This window comes from Pituophis catenifer, unplaced genomic scaffold (genome assembly GCF_029215685.1).
Source record: "Pituophis catenifer annectens isolate HBS135680 unplaced genomic scaffold, rPitCat1.0.hap2 SCAF_2, whole genome shotgun sequence".
NCBI classification, from domain to species: Eukaryota; Metazoa; Chordata; class Lepidosauria; order Squamata; family Colubridae; genus Pituophis; species Pituophis catenifer.
In genome coordinates, this window is record NW_027256882.1 from 2,601,508 (window position 1) to 2,619,297 (window position 17,790).

A 17,790-nucleotide genomic window follows, 5' to 3' on the forward strand; every position below is an offset into this window, starting at 1 on the left:
GCTTCGTGCTTCTAGGAGCAATGTGTGTGATCACAGCTGTTTCTTCCTTTTAACTGCCAGTCGGGGTGTGAACTGATTGGGTGGGAGCTTACAAGTTTCTGGGCCTTTTTTCTGCTGACAAACAGCAACTCCCAGAGAGCAACACAGAGTTGCTGTTTGTCAGCAGAAAAAAGGCCCAGAAACTTGTGAATGAGATTTCACAGAACCAGGGCTGTAGAACAACTTAGCTTACGTAAAATCAGGGACAAATCAGAGGATTGCAAATTATTTTGAAGACCAAAAGTGCCTTGATTACATGTACTTTCAGAACCATTTTTACTAACAGTTCTCCATTCTCATTGCCTGCCTTGTTCTTTAATACAAAAAACTTATTTTTCTTATCAATGATTGTGAAGAATGCCTTATAAAAGAGTAATGTACCGACGTATTTAACTTTTTATCAGCCTTGCACAATTCTATGTCAACAATGACCAAAAGAACTGGTCTCTTGTTTAACAATTGCTGCCATTGAGGTGTTTATTCCCACTTCTTGAAGGAGTTTACTCATTGTAAACTCATAAGAATATCCAAGAGAACGAGTTAATTACTGGCTTAAAAAAACATAGCATACACAGAATCTGAGGGTGGAAATGACTAACCATTGTGTCCCAACAACAGTCTTTAGGTGAAACTAAGCTGGCTGAGAGAAACTTGAACCTATTATTCCCCTTTCCACATTGCTCAAAAACATGAAATAACCAAGCCCAAACAAGAGTGGAAAACAGAAGGGGAGACTGCTCTGTACATGAGCTTCACTTCCTAAAGGAAAGAGAGTATACAAATCTGAATAAATGTATTTCTCTTTCTTACTTGATTTGGAGGTCCAACCACACTTTCATCTTCATCATAAAGATCAGAAAAATTCATTCTATGTTTCTCTGTGAGGGAAAGAAGAATTTTATAATGCATAATTAGCATAATCAGAGGAGATATTCTAATGAAGACTGGGGAGAAGATAACTGAGCTGGGATCTCTCTAGAAAATAGGAGGACTTTTGATTACCTTCTGAGGTATCCTGAGTTGGATCTTCCTGAGATGCCATCCTGAAAAACAGGTCCTGTGAAGGATTTCCATCAGGATCTGTGATATCCATACTGAAGGACTGTGTTGCAATAGGAAAAAAGAAGCAGAATTAATGAACATCATACAACACAAAGTGGATTATTGTTCACTGAAAACAACCTCAAAGATCCCACTATCCATCAGTGAGGCTGGAAAGAAGAAAGGAATGGCTGCCACAAATCTAGAAAGGCATAACAGAATGGTTGCAGGAACTGGGCATGGCTAGTCTAGTGAATAGAAGGACCAGGGGAGACAGGATAGCAGTGTTCCAATATTTGAGGGGCTGCCACAGAGAGGAGGAGGTCAAGCTATTTTCCAAAGGTCCGACAAGGAATAATGGATGGAAACTTATAAAGGAGAGATTCAACCTAGAAATAAGGAGAAATTTTCTGACAAGTGAGAACAACCAACCCATGGAATATAAGTTGCCTTCGGAAGTTGTGGGAGCTTCATCATTAGCTTTCAAGAGACTGCCATCTGTCAAAAATTGTGTATGGTCTCCTATTTGGGTGAGCAACAAGATCCCTTCCAACTCTGGTATTCTATGTTCTATGCTTTAGTATGACATCTCCATATAGCACGAGTGCCAGAGAAATATGGGAAGCAGGGATAAAGAATTCAAAAACATTCTTTATTCCCTTTTGGACCGCCTAAATGAAAGACTCACCTGCGACTCAACCTGCTCCTTCTGCTCCTCCACCTGGCTCAGGAGGAGGCCTTCCACCAGGGCCACCGCCTGGGAGCTTGTCTCTGCTCCACACTCCCGCACCCAGCTCTCCATCTCTGGGGGCAGAAGGGCTAAGAACTGCTCCAGAACAACCAAGTCCAGCATCTGAGCTTTGGTGTGATTTTCCCTTTTCAGCCATTGCCTAGAAAATTCATGGAGTTGACTAAAAAGTCCTCGGGGATCCTCGGCCTCCTGGACGCTTCTGAAGTTGCGGGGCTGAACTTCGGAATGGATGGTGGTTTCCTCCAGGATCTCCTGCTCAGTGCTTGCCGAGATCTCCTCACAGCTTCCATCCTGAATAGCAGAAGGACCTTTTTCACTTGTCTCACTTGCTAAAAGTTGCGTCTCCCCACAGCTTCCATCCTGAACAGCAGAAGGACCTTTTTCAGTTGTCTCACTGGCTAAAAGTTGCGTCTCCCCACAGCTTCCATCCTGAACAGCAGAAGGACCTTTTTCAGTTGTCTCACTTGCTAAAAGTTGCGTCTCCCCACAGCTTCCATCCTGAACAGCGGAAGGACCTTTTTCAGTTGTCTCACTTGCTAAAAGTTGTGTCTCCATTCTCTCTCGGTCCCGTGTGACAACTCCAAACGGGTCCAAACAACCTTGTGGCCCTCCAAATGCCTTTTCATTCATAAGATCGTCTCTATTCCCGAAGGACCGACCACAGCAAGCCACCGAGCCCTCTTTGTCCAAGCCATGATCTTTGTCCATTCGCGACAATCATACCAATGGCTTCCAGCTGGTGTATCTGAGACGGAAAACAAAGAAAGAAAGAAATTTCTCGGAATTAGATAGCGGCAGTCCAACCCGTCGAGCAAGCCTTCATCCCTCTATTTTGGGGTGTGTGGGAGAGGCTTTTTTTTTTTTTTTTTTTTTTGAGATGGTCAGGGATTTTCAGTGGCATCGATCAGATAGAGTCTCCTTGTGTGTGTCAAGGTGAAGAATAACGGGGCCGAGTTGGAACATCCAAGAAATGCATTTTGGAGTATTTCCCCATAACTTCTTAAAAAATTAGACTTAACATTCACCTCCTAGTAAGGGGTTTGCACGATCCGGCCTAACCCAAAACAAGTGAACAAACCATGGAAGATCCGTTCGCATGGAATGCAACGCCAGGAAATGATCCTGGTTTAGGATGCCCTGTTGTGTTTTCCATGGTGTCCTTTGGAACAGGGGTCTCCAACCTTGGCAACTTTTAAGACTTGTGGACTTCAACTCCCAGAGTTCCTCAGCCAGCAAAGCTGGCTGAGGAACTCTTGGGAGTTGAAGTCCACAAGTCTTAAAAGTTGCCAAGGTTGGAGAACCATGTTTTGGAGTCTCCCTCTGACACCCAGGCAGGTTCACACAACCTGTCTGGAGCCCAAATGGGTCAGCCAAAGGGCTGTAAGGATTCCTCCCAAGCAGGGCTAGGAAGGAGGCAGCTGGAGATGCTGCCCTGCTTATTCTCTCCCCCTACCCCACCCCCTCCTAAGGCAAGACTGCGGAGGATGCGGTCCCTGGTGCGAATCCTGCGCCGCCTCCTCGCCCTGCTTCTCTCCTCTCCTTGCTGGGCTTCTGCAAGGCCGATCCTCCTCTCTCCCCCTCCCCCTCTTCTGGGAAGGGATCCCCCCCAGATCCCCTCCGCCTTCCTGGGATCCCCGGTTCTGCTGCTCTGCCCTGCATTATGGAGAGGGCGGCTGGGGAGCATGGGACCTGGGGTTGCAGCCAGAGAAAGACCGGGCGCGGGTCTCTCCCTCCTCCGCCTCCTTTTGCACGGGAAGAGCCGCGCCCCCCCCTCCCCGGCCAACCCTCACCCAGGGAACGTCTGGATCCCCACCCACCCGCCAGACTCTCCCGCAAGCCTCCTGGATTAAGGCGAGCGAGCGCGGCGTCCTAGAGAGGCAAGGCTCGCTGATGTCATTTCCTTCCCCCCCCCTCCTCTTGCAAAGGCACCTTCTCCCCCTAGTGGCCCGATGGGGGAAGCGCAGGATGTTCCCTGGTGGAGTCTTGTGTGCAACGCAGGAGGTGCTTATGGCAGTAGTTTATTTTATTTTATTTTATTTTATTTTATTTTATTATTTTAATTTAATTTTTAATTTTTAATTTTTTAATTATTTGATTTATATGCTGCCCTTCTCCGGAGACTCAGGGCGCCTTACAATGCGTTATATAAATAAATAAATTTATATTTTTATTTACATTTATTTTTAAATAAATTTACATTTATTTTTTTATTTTTTTATTTTACTTTTTTTTATTTATTTTATTTTATTATTTTATTTCAATTTAATTTACATTTATTTTTTTATTTTTATTTTTATTTATTTTATTTTATTTTATTATTTTATTTTACTTCATTTATTTTTTTATTATTTTATTTTATTTATTTATTTTATTTTACATTTATTTATTTATTATTTTTATTTATTTATTTTATTTTATTATTATTTTTTTATTTTATTTTACTTCATTTTTTATTATTTTATTTATTTATTTTATTTTATTTTTTATTTATTTATTTTTTTATTTTATTTGTCAAGCATATATAAGATAACAGGTAAAAGTATAAACAACATAATTTGAATACATGAAAACAGTAAGTATAATTTATCACTTTGGAAGTCTTCTAGTCCAACTCCCTGCCCAGGCAGGAAACCCTACACCACTTATTGATTGATTGATTGATTGATTGATTGATTGATTGATTGATTCGATTTATATGCCACCCTTCTCCGGAGACTCAGGGTGGCTTACAATGTGTTAAGCAATAGCCTTCATACCTTTGTATATACCTGCTTAGTAGGGCTTTCGGGCCCCCCTAAGCGGTGTTCTTTTTTTATACAAAGTCAGCTTATTGCCCCCACAATCCGGGTCCTCATTTTACCTACCTCAAAAGTATGGAAGGCTGAGTCTCACCTTGAGCCTGGTGAGATTTGAACTTGCAGTAATTACAGGCAGCTGGTGTTACTTAACAGCACTTCAGTCTGCTGCACCACCAAGGCTCTAGTTCAGACAAATGGTTATCCAACATCTTCTTAAAAACGTCCAGTGTTGGAGCATTCACAACTTCTGGAGGCAAGTTGTTCCACTGATTAATTGTCCTAAATGTCAGGAAATTTCTCCTTAGTTCTAAGTTGCTTCTCTCCTTGATTAGTTTTCACCCATTGCTTCTTGTCCTACCCTCAGGTGCTTTGGAGAATAGTTTGACTCCCTCTTCTTTGTGGCAGCCCCTGAGTTTGGGTTGTGTATTTATCCAACGAGGATATTAAAGATTCTGTATCTCCCAGTAAGAAAAGAGAAAGAAAAGAAAAGAAGAGAGAGAGAGAGAGAGAGAGAGAGAGAGAGAGAGAGAGAGAGAGAGAGAGAGAGAGATTGGAAGCAAACAAAATTTTAAAAATTCCCAGAATTACAAAGTGGACAGTTCAACCACTGAGCAGCATTCATCCCTATGGAGTGGGGGAGAGAGGTACATTTTTTGAGATAGTCAGGGATTTCAGTGGCATAGGTCCTCCTTGTGTGTGTGTGTGTTGAGGTCCCAGTGCGTCCCAGCACTGACATATAAATAAAGGGAGGAGAAGCCTGAACTTTTGCCTGCTAAATCCCTTTGAAGATCTGTCTCCTCGGAGACGGGGAGGGGGAGAGACATTCCTGTGATCTGACAAAGAAGGAATCAGGAAAATGACTTGGAAGATAGCCAATGAGAAGCAGAGAATTGGGGATCAGAAAGGGAGGGATTGGGGGGCAAAGGTCAGTACTGACCGCGAAAAGAGTCAGGATGAGATTGCTGTGCTCGAATAAAAAGAAAATTTCCTTAAAGATCGGCAGTTTGGAAATTCATTTATTTTGAGATAGCATCGAAACCTGACAATGGGACTGAGTTGGAACGCACAATAAATAATAATAATAATAATAATAATAATAATAATAATAATAATAATAATAACAACAACAACAACAATAACAATAACAATAACAACAACAACAATAATAATAATAATAATAATAATAATAATAATAATAATAATAATAATTTTATTTATATACCGCCCTTCTCCCGAAGGACTCAGGGCGGTGTACAGCCTATTTAAAAACACAGAACAAAACAACAATTAAAATTTAAAATCATTAAATAATTAGGCTCCAATTAAAATCCCAGAAATTTAAAATATCCCAATTTAAAATCGTTATGTTAATAGCCCGGCCTGGCGGAACAACAGAGTCTTCAGTGCGCAGCGAAACACCCGGAGGTCGGAGATCTTACGTATTTCCGGGGGCAGTTCATTCCACAGGGCTGGGGCTCCCACAGAGAAGGCCCTCCCCCTGGGTGTCGCCAGCCGACATAACTTGGCCGATGGCACCCTGAGGAGACCCTCTCTGTGGGAGCGGACTGGTCGGTGGGAGGCTATTGGTGGCAGAAGTCGGTCTCGAAGGTACCCGGGTCCTATGCCATGGAGCGCTTTAAAGGTGGTAACCAACACCTTGAATCGCACCCTGAAGACCACTGGGAGCCAGTGCAGCTCACGCAGGAGGGGTGTCACGTGGGCGCAACGAATTGCACCCATAACCACCCGCGCGGCCGCATTCTGGACCAGTTGGAGCCTCCGAGTGCTCTTCAAGGGGAGCCCCATGTAGAGAGCATTACAATAGTCCAGCCGGGAGGTGACAAGGGCATGAGTGACCATACATTTTGGAGTATTTTCCATAACTTGTTACTTGTTTTCCTGTTTAAAAATTAGACTTAACATTCACCTCCTAAAAAGGTTGACACAACCGGCCTAACCCGAAACAGGACCACCCACAGCAAGCCATTGAGTCCTCTTTGTCCAAGCAATGATTTTTGTCTGTTTGCAAAAGTCATATCTAGTTTGTGTATCTGAGCTGGAAAACAAACAAATAAGAATAATTCTCAGAATTGGAAAGCAACAGTTCAACCACTGAGCAGCATTCATCCCTATTTGTGTGTGTGTGGCGGTGTTTACATGAGATGATATGGGATCTCAGTGGCATTGATCGGATAGGTTCTCCTTGGGATGCTATCCTGCTTCTCTCCTCCTCTGGAGACAGTCTGGACTGCGGAGGATGCAGCCCTGGTGCAAATCCTGCCTCCTCGCCCAGCCTCTCCTGCTGGACTCTCCTCTCCCCCTACTCGGGCTCTTCCAGGAAGGGACCTCCAGATTCCCAGGAAGGGACCCCCAGCCCCGCCACCTTTCTGGGATCCCCCGGTTGTTCTTCTCCTACTCTGAAGCTCCTCTGCCCCCTGCATGGAGGGGGCAGCTGGGGAGCATGGGATCCGGGGTTGAAGCTGGAGAACTGGGCGCGGGTCTCTCCTTCCTCCGCCTCCCTTTCCCCAAAAAGAGCCCACCCCTCACCCGGGGCACATCTGGATCTCCCCCGCCAGACTTTCCCACAGCCTCTTCCTCCTGCGGAGCCCCAGGGGTTAAGGAGAGCAAGTGCAGCGCCCTAAAGCCGCAAGCGCTTGTGACGTTATGCCTCCTCTGGAAAGCCAGCTGTGACATTCGTGCTCCAGCGGGCCAATGGGAAAGCGTCTGTGCGTTCTATTCTCATGGCCGAGGCCGCCCCCTGGAGGAGCCCGCGCAAATTGGCAGACCTTGAAAAGGCAGGAAAGAGAAGCACGCGCACCTTGAGGAGAGGGGGAGGACAGGGATGAGGCATGGGAATAGGAGGGAAAAAAATCTCTCACACAGGTTACCTGTCAGACAAAGATGGCAGTGTCGCCTGACGGGGAAAAAAATTCCAGTCAGGAAAATGACGATTTCTCTTGGGTTTTTCTGTCTTTAGTTCAACATAGGCAGTTGCCCCTTCTCAAATTCTTGCCTCTGGGTTTCTAAAGATGGCAAAATGATGAGATTGAGAGTCATTGATTGGATACCAAAGCTGCTGCTTCTCCACTGACTGTAAACTTAAGAATAACATACTTGAAATTACAAGACCCATGTCCCAGACCCTTGAAAGGAGGGTCTGGGACAACTTGCCACAGCCAACTTGTTGCAGGACTTGTCATAGACAATTCGCCACCGGACAACTTGCCCTGGGACACGAGTTATACTAATATCGAAGAAATGGTGGAATAGACTCATTAAAGAAAAGATGCTAAAGGGGGAACAAAATGAAATGTGAACGACAAAAATGATCATTTTTTAATTCTTTTAAATAATTTAATTGTTGAATTGTTCCGTGGCAAGTTGTCCTGCAGCAACTTGGCTGTGGTGAGTTGTCCCTTTCCATTGAAAAAATTGGTATGGGGGGAAAAAAATGAGCCTTGGTGGCGCAGCAGACTAAAGTGCTGTTAAGTAGCACCAGCTGCCTGCAATTACTGCAAGTTCAAATCTCACCAGGCTCAAGGTCGACTCAGCCTTCCATCCTTTTGAGGTAGGTAAAATGAGGACCCGGATTGTGGGGGTAATAAGCTGACTTTGAATAAAAAAGAACACCGCTTGGGGGGGGGCAAAAGCCCTACTAAGCAGGTATATACAAAAGTATGAAGGCTATTGCTTAACGCATTGTAAGCCACCCTGAGTCTCAGGAGAAGGGTGGTATATAAATCAAACCAATAAATAAATAAATAAAATGGACATTAACAATGATCAATCCATTGTCTATAACGTGTGCCTTTCTTTTACCTCAAGACTTTGTAAGTGCTGATTAATGAGTACCGAGAGGCCTTTGACTGAAAAAGGTTGCGTACTTCTACAAGTTTGATTTTATACACAGACATACACAGTGCGTTCATTCCGACGTGAGGGGCTTATCTTCCAGCATCATATCTTTTTGCCTTTTGGTACTGTCCATGGGGTTTTCATGGCAAAAGATACTGGAGTGGGTTGCCATTTCCTTCTCCAGTGGACCACATTTTGTCAGAGCTCTCTGCTGTCCGTCTTGGGTGCCCTGCACGGCACAGCTCATAGCTTCGTTGAGCTACGCAAGCTCCTTCGCCACGACAAGGCAGTAATCCATGAAGGAGACACTGAATGTAGATTAATTTTTTTAAAAATGAATTACAACTATAAAATCAGGCTGCAGCATAACAAAATTGGCAAAAGTGAAGGGGATCTGAATACTTTCTGAATGCACTGTACATATATATGTATGTGTGTCCATACACACACACACACACATATTCACATTCCAGATTCAGCTCCTGTTCTTTCTGTGTGTTTGGTTAAAAGCAACTGAGTGTTGTGGCCCTGCCCTCTGAGCCTATCTCATCGGAGGAAGAAAGCTCCGAACATGAGGAAGAGGAGTCAGCCAGGCCTCCCTCTCCAGGCCCCTCCCCTCTGGCACTGTCTCAGGTGCCGGCCGAGGGAGAGGAGATTAGCCAGGAGCCAGGTGTCTCAGATGAGAGCGAAGGAGAGCCGTCATTCCTGGATGCACGCCAACGAAGGCGTGATAAACGGTTGCAGCAGTTAAGGAGGCGTGCTAGGGATTAGAACTGAGTCACTGGACCACACCCCAGAGACTATATAAGAGAGGGTGGTGGCTGGTAAAACTCCGTGACGAACAAAAACTAACTTTGGCTAGTCACTTGAACAACATCTGAAGCTGCCGAAAGGGATATTGTTTTGCTGGACTATTTGCAATGCGTATGTAATTTTATGTTATCTGTTGCAGTAAAAGCTCTTGGCAGATGGTGATTATATTGCTGCCAAGTTTGAGATAACGACCTGTGTGTGTGCCAAGTACTTTCTTAACCCTCGGCTGGCTGTGTTTGTGTGTGTGTGTGGACGGGGACAGATCACTGTAGTAATTTTTTGAAGTACAGATTCTGCTCAATTTACAACCATTTATTTAACATCTGTTCAAACTAAAGGCACTCCCCACCCCCCCAAAGAGAATTTCAGCTCATATCAAAATTATGACCTGCAATGATGTAATCAATATTCATCTACTTTGGAATTTCTGGATCTTCTTGTGTAAAGTAAGATCATCATTTGCAGTAAAGCCTTTTCAACATGCCATGCATTTGTATGGTTTCTCCTGTGTGGATTCTGTTATGGCGACTAAGTTGATGGTTCCAAAGTAAAACTCTTTTCAGACTCCATACATTTAAATGGTTTCTCCCCTGTGTGGATTCTGCTTTGGCGATTAAATTGATGGTTCCAAGCAAAGCTCTTTTCACGCTCCATGCATTTATATGGCTTTCCCCGTGTGGGTCCTTTTATGTTTTATAAGCAATGCATTTTCACAGAAATCCATTCTACAGTCTGTGCGTTTATCTGGTTTCTCTCCTGTGTGGTTCATCTTATGGGAAGTAAGTTGACTGTTCCGAGCAAAAGTCTTCCCACACTCCATGCATGTATATGGCTTCTCTCGTGTGGATCCTTTTATGTAATGTAAGAGAACTGTTCCGAGCAAAGTTCTTTCCACACTCCACGCATGCATATGGCTTCTGCCCTGTATGGATCCAGTTATGGGAACTACGTTGATGATTTGACCTAAAGCTCTTTCCGCACTCCATACATTGATAGGGTTTTTCCCCCGTGTGGATTCTTTTATGGGAAGTAAGATAACTGATTGCCTTGAAGTTCTTACCACACTCTTTGCATTTATATGGCTTCTCCTTTTTGTGAACTATTTCATGTGTAGTAAGTTTACTGGGATAAGCAAAGGTTTTTCCACATTCTCTGCATTTATATGGCTTCTGCCCTGTGTGGATCCAGCTATGTAAAGTAAGTTGTTGCCTCAACCTAAAGTTCTTTCCACACTCCGTGCATTGATAGGGTTTTTCCCCCGTATGGATTCTTTTATGGGAAGTGAAACATCTGCTTGTCTTGAAGCTCTTACCACATTCTCTGCAGTTATACGGCTTCTCCTTTTTGTGAACTATTTCATGTGTAATAAGTTTACTGGGATAAGGAAAGGTCTTCCCACACTCCATGCATTTATGTGGATTCTGCTCTGTGTGGATCCTTTTATGAGAACTAAGATTACTGTATTTTCTGAAGCACTTGCCACACTCTCTGCATTTATATGGCTTCTCACCTGTGTGGATCCAGTTATGGGAAGTAAGTTGACTGCCTTTTCTAAATGTCTGTCCACGTTCCCAATTTTTAGATTGCTTCTCTTCTGCTTGGGCCTTTTTTTGAGATGTAAGGGACCTATTTCCATGAGAAAGAGTGAATGTCCAGTTGTAATCTTTTCCATTGTCTCTGAATACGTTACCTTCTCCGTTAGTTTGGTCTGGATAGTGTCCATTTGTATCTAATTTGCCTTTAATTTGCTTCATACTTTTCTCAATATATTCCTCTATTTTCCCTTGTTGGACCACAAAGTCTTGCACCGGAGCATCAGTGGAAGATGAGCTTTCCTGATTCCAATTGTCAGACTGGTTTTTCTCATATCTTTCTACTTCCATTCCAATTGCAGATGTCTCCATTCTCTCTCCAGCAGTTATCCCTTGTAATAGTTCATAGGAATCTTTATTCTCCTGCCCATCATCACCTTTAAAAAAGATGAAAAAATGAAAATGACATCAAAGTTAGGGAAAAGATTGAACTATAGGAAGTACTATGAATTTCCCTCTGAATTCTCGTCAAATTCCAATATATTACGTATTTGCACACTTACAGTGGCATGGCACAGAAATGATAATTACTAAATAATATTTAACACAGCACAGTACTTAAGCAAAATGGTTCAGTTGAGATCTACATATGTGGGACTGATTGGGGTAGATTGCAGGGGTGACACCGAAATATAAATGTAATATCTTAAATTATTGTATTCTATTACAATTCCAATTTCATTTTAAATCATATTTTATCCAATTCCATTTTAAATTGCTTTTATCAAATTTTAGTAATAATTTTGGAACTTTGCACTTTGATATGGCCCAAGGGCTAATCAATTAACACTCACATAAAGGGCATGAACTATAAAAGCTATTAAAAGTTCTAAAACATCTTGTTTCGCCACTAATCGCCACTATTGCAAACATCCTTTTTATTTAGAATTATTCTGATTTGAGTTAGGGAAGAATCAGGGGAAACAAAATGTCCAAGGAGGAATTAGGAGAAAAATGAACATTTATTGGAGAATGCCAATTCCAGGAAAGACCTGTAATAACTAAGTAAATTTTGAAACATCTTTTTCTTCCCATACAAACTATCTTCCCTTTATTAATCATTTTCTTCCACCAAAATTATATGGTTGCAGGGGGGGGGAAACCAAGAGTCTTTCTATTAAGTCTCAAAAGCATGATTGCAATTGGAAAATGGCACTATTTAGCACAGAGATGGCAAAAAGTTTGGACTCAGCATGTCAAAAGTTTACAAGACGCTTAACTTGACTTAGCTGGCATCACGCACATATATGAAACAAAAGATAAACAATTCTCTATCGCTCCCCCATACAGACAACTCTGAACAGTGGACCTCAGCAGTAGAGCCAAGGCTGGGCTTGAGGTAGGTGCCTGGGAATTAACATGAGCCCTAGGATCATCGCTTCCACTCAAAAAGGCTGCCTTGCACTTTTCTATAAGGTGCACAATCTTGGGGAACGGCATAATTGCCCCACAGCACAGCGGATGGCATCTGACTACAGAATGACTTCCTAAGCAATCTGACTGCAGGGTAGCAAACCCTTACCCAGAGAGGCCACGTTCCTATGATTTTCCAGCATGACTTCCCAATACAGAGCTTTTTGGTCAGGATCCAGCTGAGACCACTCCTCCTCAGAGAAATACACAGACACCTCCTTGAAGGACACGGGACCTTCCTGAATATGGGAAAAAAGAACAAGACCAGAACGATTTGCAAGATCTTCTCCATTAAAGATATGCGCTAACTTACATGGCTGTGCTTGGTAGGATTCCGAGGTTTAGCTGAGAAAAGGTATGAAGCCAAAAACCTTTGCCTGAAGAAATATTTTAGCCATGTTTATCAACTTCATTTATTCTTCAGGACTTCCAGTGCCATTCAGTAATACTAACCCACTGTATATTGATTGACCTATGGTCTACCTTTTATCTGTTTCCCTATCAACTCTTTGTTCAGAGTTCGCTCATTCGCTCACAATTGGATTGCAAACATGGTGCAAATCCTATGCAGATGCCCAGGGAATAGACTCGCCTAGTTATCTGGGAATGGTTGGATTCTGTTGGATCTGAGGAAGTGGATAGGGTCCTGTAGAATGGAAGCATCATTACCTGTGTATTAGATGATTATTATTATTATTATTATTATTATTATTATTATTATTATTATTATTATTATTATTATTATAATTAAATTTGTATACTGCCCTTCTCCTTTCGGACTCAGGGCGGTGAACAGCCAAAATAAAAACATTTGTACACAAAAGTTAAAATGATTATTTAAAACTAATTAAATAGAATTTGGCCCATAATTTAAAACATATCAATTAAAATCAATATCAAACGTTAAAACCAACATGGAATCAGGCCAGCCTGGCTAGCTGAAAAAAGTAAGTTTTTAGGGCCCGACGATAAGTCCGGAGGTCTGAGATCACTCGTATCTCTGGAGGTAGATCGTTCCAGAGGGTAGGTGCCACCACAGAGAAGGCTCTCCCCCTGGGGGTCGCCAGCTGACACTGTCTGGCTGACGGCACCCTGAGGAGGCCCTCTCTGTGGGAGCGAACCGGCCGGTGGGAGGCAATTCGTGGCAGAAGGCGATCCCGTAAGTACCCTGGCCCTAAACCATGGAGAGCTTTAAAGGTGGTCACCAACACCTTGAAGCGCACCCGGAAGTCCACTGGAAGCCAATGCAGCTCGCGCAGGAGAGGTGTCACGTGGGAGCGCCCCGTCACTCCCATAATCCCCCACACGGCTGTATTTTGCACCATGCCCTTGTATAACTAACCTGGTAACAGGTCCCACAGGAGGTGGTATGTGAGTCAGTCTAACCCCTGACGAATTCATCCCTGTTGGATGGAGGTTTCCGGCTCCTTTTAAAGAGGCCCTGCTGTGCCCTAGGAAGGGCAATTCTCAGCATTTGTGAATCTACCTAGTTTGGCCTCCAATTCCAGGTACAAATCAGAGGATGTACAAATGTTTTACTTCGGCTGTTCACCGCCCTGAGTCCGAAAGGAGAAGGGCGGTATAGAAATCTGATAGATAGATAGATAGATAGATAGATAGATAGATAGATAGATAGATAGATAAATAAATAATAAATTAGAAATTACTTTGCAGGCCAAAAGTGCCTTGATTGTATGCTCTTCCAGAACCATTTCAAATCTATTCTATATTGCTACCATCACTGGATTTTAATTATCTGCCTTTTCTTTTAATGTAATGGGCTGATTTTTCTTATCACTAGTTGTACAGAAAGCTTTATAAAAGTGGTAAAATCATAATGTGATTATTTCATTATTTTTTATCAACCTTGTACAATTCAGTCAAAAGTTACAAAAAGAACTGGTCTATGTTTAGCCCTTGCTGCCACTGTTTATTCATATTTATTGAAGGAGTTTTTCAATAATTAGTTATTATAAACCCATAGCAGTTACAATACATCAGAATGAATTATCGTCTTTTAAAAAAAACATTTCTTAAACAGAATCTGACAATGGAAATAACAATCCTCTGTGCCCCAACAACAGTCTTCAGAGGAAGCTAAGCTAGCTGAGAGCAACTTGATCATGCTATTCCCATTTCCACATTGCTCAAGAACACAAAAACAACCCAGCCCAATAGGAACAAAAATGGAAGTAGAGTGGTCTTCCTGAAGGAAAGGGAGAATACAAATCTAATAAACTAATTTCCCATACTTACTTGATTTGCGGGTCCAACCACTCCATCTCCACTACGAAGATCTGTTGGGGATACAGAAGTTTAAAACGCATAATAGTAAATTAGGAGGCGGTATTCTATGGAAGAGAAGACATGGAGAATATGAGATAGCTGAGATTTCTCTGGGGAATGTGAGGACCTTTGATTACCTCCTGAGGTGTCCTGACTTGGATCTTCCTGAGTGAACCTCCAGAAAAACAGCTCTGGAGGGGGATTCCTCCTTTCCTCAAGATCCCTGATCTCCACATCGGACTGAAAATATGAAGCAGGATTTTTTAAAAAAAGAACAATTAATGGATATCATACAATATCAACTACATTCTTGTACTCTGAACACATTGTCAGAACCCCAAACATCCATCAGTAACTGGGTAAGAAAGGAAAGATTTGTTTCAAATCCACAATGAATAATGGTACAATGTCCTACAAGAATTGGTATGACATTTCCACATATTATGAATGCCAGAGAAATCTGGAAAGGAGGGATGAAGAATTCAAACACATTCTTCCAAATCCCTTCTGAACTTCCAAGAAAAAGTTCCCTCACCTGAAACTCAACCTGCTCCTTCTCCTCCTTTGCCGGGCTCAGGAGGAAGCCTCAAATCTACAACGCATAATGGATTTAGTCTGACATCTCCATATATTATGAATGCCAAAAAAGTCTGGGAAGGAGGGGTGAAGAATTCAAACACATTTCTTATTCCCTTCTGAACTCCCTAGATGAAAGTGTCTCACCTGCAACTCGACCTGCTCCTTCTGCTCCTCCACCTGGCTCAGGAGGAGGCCTTCCACCAGGGCCACCGCCTGGGAGCTTGTCTCTGCTCCACACTCCCGCACCCAGCTCTCCATCTCTGGGGGCAGAAGGGCTAAGAACTGCTCCAGAACAACCAAGTCCAGCATCTGGGCTTTGGTGTGATTTTCCCTTTTCAGCCATTGCCTAGAAAATTCATGGAGTTGACTAAAAAGTCCTCGGGGACCCTCAGCATCCTGGACGCTCCTGAAGTTGCAGGGCTGAACTTCTGAATGGATGGTGGTTTCCTCCTCCAGGATCTCCTGCCCAGTGTTTGTCGAGATCTCCCCACAGCTTCCATCCTGAACAGCAGAAGGACCTTTTTCAGTTGTCTCACTTGCTAAAAGTTGCGTCTCCCCACAGCTTCCATCCTGAACAGCAGAAGGACCTTTTTCAGTTGTCTCACTTGCTAAAAGTTGCGTCTCCCCACGGCTTCCATCCTGAACAGCAGAAGGACCTTTTTCAGTTGTCTCACTTGCTAAAAGTTGCGTCTCCCCACAGCTTCCATCCTGAACAGCAGAAGGACCTTTTTCACTTGTCTCACTTGCTAAAAGTTGCGTCTCCCCACAGCTACCATCCTGAACAGCAGAAGGACCTTTTTCACTTGTCTCACTTGCTAAAAGTTGCATCTCCATCCTGTCACTGTCTATAGACTTAACTCCAAGGAATGTTTTAGATATCGAGGTGTCTTTTCATTCAGAGGATGGGTTCTGTCACAAAATATTCTGTTTAATATTCTGTTAAAATATTTAATATTTTTACTTACAGGAAAGGGCTTCCTTTTTAAAACCTAGATCTACATTTACCTCCAAGTAGGGTTCACACCACCTGCCAAACAGGCGAACAAACCATGAAAGCTCAGTTCGCCTTAAATGAAATGCCAGGAAATGACCCTGGTTGAAGATGCCCTCTTTCTTTTATGTACACTGAGAGCCTATGCACCAAGACAAATTCCTTGTGTGTCCAATCACATTTGGCCAATAAAAAAAATTTATTCTATTCTATTCCCTTCTTCAGGGTGGCCTTTGAAGACTCGAATCTCCCCTCTGACAGCAGGCAGATTCACCAATCTTGCTTCCCCCGGCTTCTCTCTTCTCCTGCTGGGCCTCCGCAAGGCCGACCCTCCTCACCCCCCACTCGGGCTCTTCACCGGACACGGGGCGGGAAAGCACCCCCGGATCCCCTCCGCCTTCCTAGCATCCCCGGTTCTTCTGCTCCTCTGGAGCCCCGCTTCCCCCTGCATGGAGAGGGGGAAGCATGGGATCAGTGGCTGAACCCGGAGGAGGGCCGGGAGCGGGTCTCTCCCTCCTCCGCCTCCGTTAGCACGGAAAGAGCCCCCCCCCTTTCACCCGGGGCACGTCTGGATCTCCCCCCGCCGGATTCTCCCGCAGCCTCTCCGCCTTCTGCGGAGCCACAAAGGTTAAGACGAGCGAGTGCGGAGTCCTAGAGCGGCAAGAGTTTGCGATGCCACGCCTCCTCTGCAAATCCAGCCGTGACGTTCGCCCTCCAGTCGACCAATGGGGAAGCGCCTGGGGTTCCCTTCTCTTAGCAGAGTGCGCCCCCTGGAGGATTCTGCGCAAGGCGACAGGGACACTGCAAGGGCGGGAAGGAGAAGCGCATCTTGAGGGGACGCTGAGGGCAGGGATGATGGGCATCAGAGTAGCAGAGTAAAGAGACTTCTCATTGGTTGCCTGTCAGAAAAAGGTGGCGGCGCCTTCTGAGGGAGGGAAAATTTTCGTGTCAGGAAAATGGAGATTTCTATAGGTTTTTATTTCTTTAGTTCAATATGCAGAGCTGCCCTTTTCCAATTCTCAGCTCTAGGTGCCTAAGAATAATTGAAAAGACCAGACGGCAGCTTCTGACAAAGGAAATAATGCTGAAGAAAAAGAAATACCGAAGGAAAACCAGTTCCAAATTAAAGAAAAAACTCAAACTGGTGATTGTTGGAGAAATTTTACCTCACAACGAGGCTCCTTGGTGGAGAAATGAAGAGAAGGAAATGGTGTCTCATTTGTGACCTGGAGAAAAAGTGGAACTGCTAAATGAAGGAAATCAAATAGTAAAAAAGGAATATAAATGTCAAATCCGTGAGGGGAAATATGAACAAAAATCTACTTAAGGGTTGAGTAGGGAATGAGTTACCTCATAGGGAAACATGAGTAGGAAACTAAAGGCCTATGTGGTTAGAGCTCGAAGCATTGTTAGAGAGCTGTGTGCTTAGAGACTGCACACATCCACTTCAGGTCTGTTTCTGTTGCTCCCCTCTGGGTGGAGCTTTCAAAGTATCTGTAGCAGGACCACTAGATTCTGTAACAGCTTTGTTCTTTATGCCATCCATCTTGTAAATTCGCAGGATTCTTTTTTTTGCCATGTAGATGTATAAGTTCGAATTAGACTGATGTTTATGTATGTGGGTTTATGTGG

General features: G+C 43.6%; 2 protein-coding genes across 2 annotated transcripts in view; both read right to left on the reverse strand.

Annotated features, from left to right (window-relative positions):
- Positions 1–2,997, reverse strand: part of LOC139311610 (zinc finger protein 253-like) — a 13,439-nt gene extending 10,442 nt beyond the window's left edge. The window contains 4 exon segments of the mRNA XM_070936080.1: positions 850–917; positions 1,042–1,141; positions 1,769–2,576; positions 2,857–2,997. Of these exon segments, the coding sequence (XP_070792181.1) occupies positions 850–917; positions 1,042–1,141; positions 1,769–2,539 (939 nt within the window). The 5' untranslated portion in view covers positions 2,540–2,576; positions 2,857–2,997.
- A 6,597-nt stretch (positions 2,998–9,594) lies between these two features.
- Positions 9,595–16,365, reverse strand: LOC139309244 (zinc finger protein 737-like). The gene is given in 8 exon segments (XM_070933306.1): positions 9,595–9,843; positions 9,845–9,967; positions 9,969–10,136; positions 10,138–11,266; positions 12,412–12,541; positions 14,559–14,599; positions 14,726–14,828; positions 15,312–16,365. Coding segments are annotated over 8 exon segments (2,475 nt in total). The 5' UTR covers positions 16,002–16,365; the 3' UTR covers positions 9,595–9,752.
- Between the last annotated feature and the right edge of the window lie 1,425 nt (positions 16,366–17,790).